The sequence below is a fragment of the Protobothrops mucrosquamatus genome, unplaced genomic scaffold (genome assembly GCF_001527695.2).
Source record: "Protobothrops mucrosquamatus isolate PMUCROS unplaced genomic scaffold, P.Mucros_1.0 scaffold553, whole genome shotgun sequence".
NCBI lineage: Eukaryota > Metazoa > Chordata > Lepidosauria > Squamata > Viperidae > Protobothrops > Protobothrops mucrosquamatus.
Genome location: NW_015386856.1, coordinates 204,683 through 213,976, shown reverse-complemented (window position 1 = coordinate 213,976; position 9,294 = coordinate 204,683). Strand labels below are relative to the sequence as shown.

Genomic DNA, 9,294 nt, shown 5'->3' with positions numbered 1-9,294 from the left:
CGCAAAGGCTCTCAACCTATAATCATTCTGTTTTATTTTTATTCCCTTTATTATAGTTGATTCACGAATTTTGATCAGTAAAATCTCCAATGTTAAAACAAACAACAATGGCGATAATGGACATCCCTGTCTTGTACCTTTTTCAATTTTAAATGCCTCTGTTAATCCCCCATTAATTATAATTTGTGCCGACTGTTGTCCGTTCTTGAATAAGCTTTTTAAAATCTGGTTAAAGCTGCAGCTACGTATCACAGATCTGAGTGGGAGGACTAAAGCCGGACAGAAAGACAGGAAGTTGGAAAGCTCCCAAGAGCCCTGAGAAATAGGCTGAGACTGCAGAACGACCGAGTCCATCCTTTGTACTCCTGCCTTGGACAGGGGGTTGGACTAGAAGACCTCCAAGGTCCCTTCCAGCCCTACGATGGTGTGAAACAGAGCAAGATGCCTAGTGAGCTGATCAGCAGCACGGCCCGGACGTTCCCTGCAGTTCTTCTGGACATGTGCCAGCCTGGCCAGAGGAGCAACTGACCCTTTGCCACGTGGCTCCCCTCTCCTGCAGCGGCCACGGAGGCAGGGAGGGATCTGTTCCAGGGAGGGTGGGGAAAGGCTGGGGGCAAGAGTGGGGTGGGGGAAAGCACCCCTCTGGGGCAGGTCTCCATCTTCCGGAGTTCTGCTCAATTACGGGTGTCTCCTGCTCCCTGCTTCCCACCTGGAGCTGAGCACCGGTTATTGTGGTCCACATCTCTGTCCTGGGAGGAACAGCTTTTTATGATCCCTTTCAATTTCACACACTCCCTTTTTTTTTTTTTTTTTTGGCAGGGCAGCAGAGCCACTCACAGCCTTGGGCCACAGCGGATTGATTGATTGATTGATTGATTGGGGAAACACACATCCTTTGCCTGAGCACCATTATCCTCTTCCCTCCCTGCCTAGAATCAGTTTAGGCAACTTCACCCATTGAGACAATAGGAAAAAGGGAGTTTGAACGGAGCCTCCGTTCTTCAACACAGAATGCCCACGCTTGCCCCTCCCCAGCCAAACTCCCCCTTTGCTTCCTGGACACCTGGGGTCTTTGCTCAAGCTGAGAACTGGGCAGGGAAGGGGCCACGTGCATTCAACAAGCCTCCCTAGCCGAACCAGACAGTGGCCCTACAGAAACCGAATGGTGCCTTTACGTGGCTATGGGAAGGGACACGGGATCAATCGCACAACACTCACCCTATGGGGCACCCCAGCTGTTGTCCCTGGCTCAAAGACTCTGAATCCCACCTCTGAAACCAGTTTCTGTGGAATCAAACGCAGGACTCAAAAAGCTAATAATCAAGGCTCACCGCAGTGTGTCCTGTTATCTATTTAACAGTGTGCCCTGAAGGAATTCCATCCGGAAAATAATGACAGAGGCTCCTGGGGCAGGTGGATTGCTTTTGCATTCATACATTTCAGGAAAAGAGGAGAAAAATCATAGTCATACATATGCATAGGTAATAGTTGATGTAAGCATGAATATTCATAATTGGCAAACCTCAAATTACTTTCCCGTCCTTCAACTATCACCATCCTCAAGAAAGATTGTCTTAATAAGAAGAAACATATCAATTTTGGTAAAGCACCCTGAAAACCAAGACTGTCCCAATTAGCGTACTTTCCTTCCAGGTTTCCACTTGCATCCACTGCTCCAAAAACTTTGTTTTCCTCATGGCGCCTTCCCTTTCTCTCTCTGCAGGACCCCACTGACCATCGCAGGAGGCTCAGCAGCAGCAGCAATGGAAGCCCCACGGCCAACTGGCTCAACGGCCCCTGACATCAGAAGCATCTCGGGAGTCTTTGTGGAGGGTTCTGGCAAGACCACAAGTCTGGCACAAGCTCTCCAGGACCACCTGATCCAACCGGATGTTGCCCTGGCCCTGCTGGAAGCCCAGGCAGCCACAGGTGGCATTGTTGACCCTGTGGGTGAGCGGCTCCTCCCTGTGACGGAGGCCCTGGCGGTGGGACTGGCAGGGCTGGAAATGAAGGAGAAGCTGTTGCACGCAGAGCGGGCAGTGACGGGCTTCCCTGACCCCTACACACAGGAGAAGATCTCCCTCTACCAAGCCATCCAAAAAGAGCTGATTGGAAGAAAGTTGGGCCTCTGTCTCCTGGAAGCCCAGATAGCCACTGGAGGGGTCATTCAGCCTGTTTCTGGCCATCGCGTCCCTCTGCAAGAGGCCTACACACGGGGCTACTTGGACGAGGGCTTGAGCAACTCCCTCTCTGATCCAGAGAACGAGGAGGCCAAGGGCTTCAGGGATCCTAATACTGACCAGATGGTCACCTACACAGAACTGATGAGAAGATGCCTGGCAGACCCAGCCAGGGGCCTCCTCTTGCTGCCTCTCAAGATCTCTTTCCCTGGACTGAGAGGGGCTGTGTGTAGCCAGGAGCTGCTGAATTCTGGAGTCATTGACGCTGCCGTGTTTGAAGCCCTCCAGAAGGGGGAGATGACCGTGCGGGAAGTGGCAGAGATGGATTCAGTGCAACAATCCACGTCGGAGATCGCCAGCATCGCTGGAGTAGCCGTCCTGCCCACAAATGAATGCAAGAGTCTCTACCAGGCTTTAGTAGAGCATCTCCTCCCTCCTGGCGCAGCTGAAATTCTGATGCAGGCTCAGGTGGCCTCTGGCTATTTAATTGACCCCGTCAAGAATGCCAAATTCACTGTGGCTGAGGCCGTCCAGGCAGGAGTTGTTGGGCCGGAGCTCTTTGGGAAACTGACCTCAGCTGAGAGGGCCGTTACAGGATACAAGGATCCCTACACAGGGGAGACCATCTCTTTGTTTCAAGCCATGCAGAAACACCTGGTGCCCAGGAACCCAGGCCTTTGCCTGCTGGATGCTCAGCTCGCCACTGGAGGCGTCATTGACCCAGATGCCCATCACCGGCTTCCTACAAGGGTGGCCCTGCAGAGGGGCCACTTAGATGAAGAGACATACAGCCTCCTCTGCAACCCTACGGAGGAGGCCCGTGGGTTCTTTGAGCCCAACTCAAAGGAGAGGTTGTCCTATGGGGAGCTGCTCTTGCGGTGCGTCTTTGATCCGGATACCGGGCTCTGTCTCTTGCCTCTTTCTGGACATCAGGAGAAGATTCACACCTTCATTGACCACAGTACAAAGCTGGCCCTGAAAAACACTACGGTGTCCGTGGCCTCTGGTAGGTTCAAGAGAAGGCCCGTATCCCTCTGGAAGCTCCTCTTCTCGGAATATCTGACGGGAGAGCAGAGGAGAGCACTTACCCAGCAATTCTCCTCTGGGTCCCTTTCCGCTCAGCAGCTGGCTGACAAAATCCGCCTCGTGGTGGAGCAAACCACTGCCGACTCCCGAGTCACCTTTGAAGGCTTGAGGGAAAAGGTGACACCTGCCCAGCTCCTGAGCTCTGAAATCATCAACAAAGACTTATTTGAGAAGCTAACGCAGGGAGACACCCTGGTCAAAGAGGTGATTAGCATGGGCACGGTGAAGAAATACCTGGAAGGGACGGGTAGCATTGGGGGCCTGCTCCTGCCCGACTCCCAGGAGAGAATGAGCATCTACGAAGCCAAGAGGAAGGGCTTCCTCCGTCCAGGAACGGCGCTGATCCTTCTGGAGGCTCAGGCGGCCACAGGACACATCATTGACCCCGTGGCCAATCAGAGATATTCCGTGGACGAGGCCTTGCGGGGCAACATCATTGGTCCAGATATGTACAGCAAGTTGCTGGCTGCTGAGAAAGCAGTGACTGGCTATAAGGACCCTTATACTGGGAACAAGATCTCCCTTTTCCAGGCCATGAAAAAAGACCTCATCATCAAAGAACATGCCATTCGCCTTCTGGAGGCCCAGATCGCCACCGGAGGTGTCATCGATCCCGTCAACAGTCATCGCCTCCCGGTGGAAGTGGCCTACAAGCGGGGCTTTTTTGAAAAGAAGATGAGCCTGATCCTGTCAGATCCCAGTGATGACACCAAAGGCTTCTTTGACCCAAACACGCATGAGAACCTAACTTACCTGCAGTTAAAGGAGAAGTGCATTGTGGAGCCCACCACGGGCCTCTGCCTCCTGCCACTCAACAGCAAGAAGCACCAACCCCTGGATGATGCCACCAGGCAGGCTTTCAGGAGCTCCTGGCTCTTTGTCAAACATGGGCGCTTCCAAGGACAAAGAGTCTCTCTGTGGGACCTGCTGAACTCAGAGTATTTCAGTGAGGGAAAGAGAAAGGAAGTCTTCAACCACTACGGCCTTCGGAAGGTCACCCTGGAGGAGATTTGCCTCGCTTTGGAAGAGGAAATGAAGAAATGGGCCTGCATCCAGTTCCCGGCCCTCAGAGGGAAAGTCAGCGCTTACCACCTGCTGGAGAGAGGCATCATTGACCGGGCTCTCTTTGAGGAGATCCTAGATGGAGGGGTGAGCCCAGAGGACGTCCTGCGCCTGGATTCAGTCCGAAGGTACCTCTACGGCACGGGGAGCATCGGGGGAATTCTGCTGCAGCCCTCCAATGAGAGACTGAGCCTCTATGAAGCCATGAAGAGGGACATGGTGGTGCCCGGGGTTGCCCTGCCCTTGCTGGAGGCCCAAGCAGCTACTGGATTCCTTGTAGATCCTGTGAGCAGCCAGAGACTCTCCCTGGATGATGCGGTGAAGAAAGGCCTGGTTGGTCCTGAGCTTTATGAGGTGTTGCAGCAGGCTGAAGAAGCTGTCACGGGCTACAGGGACCCCTTCACCGGCAAGATCATCTCCCTCTTCCAAGCAATGAAGAAAGGCCTTTTGGCCGACAGGAAAGCCAGGCAGCTGATGGATGCCCAGCTGGCTACTGGGGGGGTCATGGACCCACACAGCGGCCACTATGTCCCCATAGAATTTGCCCAGAAAAAGGGCTACCTCGATGAGGAGTTCAGGAAAACCTTTTCCAACGCAAGCAGTCACTCCAAGGCTTTCAGCACCCTGGACAGGAAAGAGAGGGTCAGCTATGGCCAGTTGATGGACAGGTGTCTGAAGGAGGCACATTCGGGCATTCGCCTCTTGCCTCTGGCAGAAACAGCTTCTGCTCGCTACACTGAAGAACAGATCCAGCAGCGCTTTAAGGAGACCTTTGTTGAGGACAAGGGGGTCTCTCTCTGGGACCTTCTCAGTTCCAGTTACTTCACTGAGGAGCAGAAGTCAGACTTTTTGGAGAAGTACAGCTCCGGAGCAGTTTCCCTTCACCAGCTGGTCAGCCTTGTCCAGGGGGTTATTGACGACATAGAAATGAAAGCCAAGGCGCAGGTCACTTTCCAAGGCCTGAGAGGCGCGGTGCCAGCCGTCTGGCTCCTGGACACAGGCATCATTTCAGAGAAGACGTTTGCTGAGCTGGCCCAGGGCAAGAGATCTCCCAGAGAAGTCTCTGAGATGGAAAGCGTCAAGCCGTACCTGCAGGGCACAGGCAGCATTGCTGGAGTTTTCGTTCAGTCCTCCAAAGAAAAAATGGGCATTTACCAAGCTATGCAGGAAAGGCTCCTCCTGCCAGGAGTGGCAGCACAGCTGCTCAGTGCCCAGGCAGCCACTGGCTCCATCATGGACCCGGCGTCTGATCGGAGGTTTGGCGTTGAGGATGCCATCAAAAGTGGCATCGTGGGAGAAGAGCTGATGGAAGAGCTGCTGCAAGCTGAGAAGGCGGTGAGTGGCTTCCCTGACCCCTACTCGGGGAAACCAATCTCAGTGTGCCAGGCTATTAGGAAGGAGCTCCTCCCTGCCAGGGTGGGCATCCCCATGCTTGAGGCTCAGCTGGCCACCGGAGGAATCATCGACCCTGTACATGGCCACCACGTGCCCCTCGGAGCGGCCTTCAAGCATGGCTTGATTGACGAAGAAATGCAGAGGACTCTTTCTCAGGACACCAAGGAGAGCCAGGTTTTCTTTGACCCGAATGCCCAGGAGAGCCTGACCTATCGGCAGCTGAAGGACAGATGCATCCAAGATCCTGAGATGGGGCTCTGGCTTCTCCCACTGTCCAAAGAGGCAGCTTTTTATGGAGACCAGCAAGCCATGGAAGTGCTGAAATCTTTCTCCGTCTCAGTCAGCACTGGGAGGTTTAAAGGACAAGACGTTTCTCTCTGGGACTTGCTCCACTCCGAGTACATCCCGGACGCCAAGCGGAGAGAGCTGGTGCTGAGATACAAAGAAACGCACGAGGAGCTCCTTCAGGAAATGGCATCATCCATCAAGAAGATCATCGAAGAGACGGAGCAGCAAGGCAAGAGATTCACTTTCGAAGGCCTAAGAAAGAAGGTGTCAGCCAACGACCTCTTCCAGTCCCAGCTCATAGACATGACAACCCTGGACGAACTCAGGCAGGGGAAGACAACGGTCCAGGAAGTCAGCGAGATGGATTCCGTCAAGCGCTTTCTGGAGGGGTGCAACTTCATTGCGGGGGTCCTCATAGAACCAGACCGTGAAAAAATGAGCCTCTACCAAGCCATGAGGCGGGGTCTGCTGAGACCAGGGGCAGCTCTGGTCTTGCTGGAGGCCCAGGCAGCCACCGGGTACCTCATTGACCCAGTGAAAAACAAGAAGCTCTCCGTGGACGAAGCAGTGTCAGCAGAGCTGATTGGAAGAGAAATCTACGAGAAGCTACTGAGTGCAGAAAAAGCCGTCACAGGATACACAGATCCCTACACCAACGGGCAGATCTCCCTCTTCGAGGCCATGAATCAGGAGCTGATTGTGAGGAGCCATGGCATCCGCCTGCTGGAGGCGCAGATTGCCACGGGGGGCGTCATCGACCCCGTGCACAGTCACCGCATCCCAGTGGAGGTTGCATATAAGCGAGGCTACTTTGATGAAGACCTGAACCGCATCCTTCTGGACCCCACGGATGATACCAAGGGCTTTTTTGACCCCAATACTCACGAGAATCTCACTTACCTGCAGCTTCTGGAACGCTGCATCCAAGATTCAGAAAGTGGGCTGTACATGCTGCAGATCGTCAGAAGAGGGGAAACCTACTTCTACATTGACGAGGCAACAAAAGAGTTTTTGAGAACGCAGACCATGAAAGTACAGGTAGGCCGGTATAAAGACCAAGTGGTCTCTGTGTGGAGCCTCCTCTGCTCCCCTTATATCCAGGAACAGAAGAGGAAAGACCTGGTCAGGCAGTATAAGGGCGAGAAGCTCAGTTTGCCACAGCTCTGCAAAACCATCACCACTATTGTGGAGGAAACAGAACAGGCAACCCAGAAGATCAAGCTGAAGGGACTGAGGGGGCAAGAGGTGTCTGCTGCAGAGCTCTTCAATGCAGAAATCATCGACAAGGTGACCTTGGACAGACTGCACCTGCGGAGCCTTCCTCTGCAACAGCTCACCCAGACGGACATCGTGAAGCGCTACCTTGAAGGGACAGGCTGCATTGCGGGTGTCTTGGTGGCTGGCCAGGGGCTGAAGCTGCTTGCCTATGAGGCCATGAAGAGAGGCTTTCTCTCCCCAGAACATGCTCTGCTATTACTGGAGGCGCAGGCTGCCACAGGGCTCCTTACTGACCTGGTGGAGGAGAAGGCCTTCTCGGTTGACCAGGCCATCTCTCTTGGGCTGGTTGGGGAAGAGTTTCACAAGGCGCTCCTCCTTGCTGAGAAAGCCGTTATTGGACACACTGACCCCTCCACAGGAGACAAAATCTCCCTTTTCCAAGCCATGAAAAGAAACCTGGTGGAGAAAGCCCATGCCCTCCGGCTGCTGGAGGCACAGATGGCCACGGGTGGCATCATTGATCCCATACATAGTCACCGCCTCCCTGTGGAGGTGGCTTGCAGACGGGGCTACTTGGATGAAGAAACTTTCCTCTTGCTTTCTGATGAGGGACTTGTTCCCAAAGGATTTGTGGATCCCAACACCCAGGAGAGGATCACCTACACTCAGCTCCTGCTCAGGTGCATCAAAGATACAAAGACAGGTGCATACCTGTTGCCCTTACTGGAGAAGAGGGAGTACATCTTTGTGGATGAAAAAACTAAGTGCGTCCTCTCATCTTGCAAAATAAAAGTAGGCCTGGGGAAATACAAAGGACAGTCCACTTCTCTTTGGGAACTTCTTTCTTCAGACTACGTTACAAAAGAAATGCAGAAGAAGATGATTAAAAAATATAAAGAGGGAGGCTTTGCAGTTTTGCAGAGCATCACAAGGGAAATACTGAAGATAATAAAGAAAACAGAAGACCACAGAAAAGACATATGGTTCCAAGGAATACGGAGGCAAGTCACAGCTTCTGAACTACTAAAGGCGGACATCATTAATGAAGAAACTATGAAAAATCTGCAGGCAGGAAAAGAGAGAGCGCAGGCTGTAGCCAAGATGGATTCGGTGAAGAGATACCTGGAAGGCAACAGCTGCATCGCTGGCGTGATGGTGCCATCCAGGACAGACCCTTCCAGATCAGAGAAGATGACCATCTACCAGGCCATGTGGAAAGGCATTCTGAGGCCAGGCACGGCCCTGGTGTTGCTGGAGGCACAGGCTGCCACGGGCTTTATCATCAATCCATCAACAAATGAGAGATTCTCTGTAAGTCAGGCAGTTGAAGCTGGTGTCGTAGGGGAAGAAATACAGAAAAAACTGCTTTGTGCAGAGAGAGCCGTGACAGGTTATACAGATCCAAACACAGGAAAAAGCATTTCCCTCTTTCAAGCAATGAAAAAGGAATTAATCTTAAAAGAGCACGGGATCCGCCTGCTGGAAGCCCAGATTGCCACGGGTGGCATCATCGATCCTGTGCACAGTCACCGCCTCCCCGTGGAAGTAGCGTACAAGAGGGGCTACTTTGATGAGGAAATGAACCGGATCCTCTCTGATCCCACAGACGACACCAAGGGCTTCTTTGACCCAAACACACACGAAAACCTCACTTACCTGCAGCTTCTGCAGCGGTGCCTGCCCGATCCGGAGACTGGTTTGCTGCTGCTCCACATCATGGACAAGGGCTGGTTTTCATCTTTCCTCAACGAGAACACCAAGAAGGCTTTGCAGACGGCCAAGACCAAGATCGGCGTCGGGCTGTTCCAGGACCAAGAGGTTTCTGCGTGGGATCTCCTCTTCTCCAGATACATCCTTCTGTCCAAGAGGCAGGACTTGCTGAGGCAGTACAAAGCAGGCACTGTGACACTTGAGCGTCTCACCCAAATCCTCATCGCCATTGTCACTGAGGCAGAGGAAAAGAGCGCCAGGCCCATCGGTCACAAAGAAGCTCCCAACCAACCAACCACAAATGCTGCCACAGATCAACCAAGCCTTGGAGAGCCCTGGATGAAGACCCTTGAGT

The 9,294-nt window shown here is 53.2% G+C and overlaps 1 protein-coding gene across 1 annotated transcript in view; it reads left to right on the top strand.

The window, feature by feature from the left end:
- Positions 1-9,294, top strand: part of EPPK1 (epiplakin 1) — a 65,121-nt gene that overhangs the window by 32,507 nt on the left and 23,320 nt on the right. Inside the window, exon 21 of the mRNA XM_029284377.1 lies at positions 1,808-9,242. Coding sequence (XP_029140210.1) covers positions 1,808-9,242 — 7,435 coding nt within the window. The remainder of the gene's footprint in view (positions 1-1,807; positions 9,243-9,294) is intronic.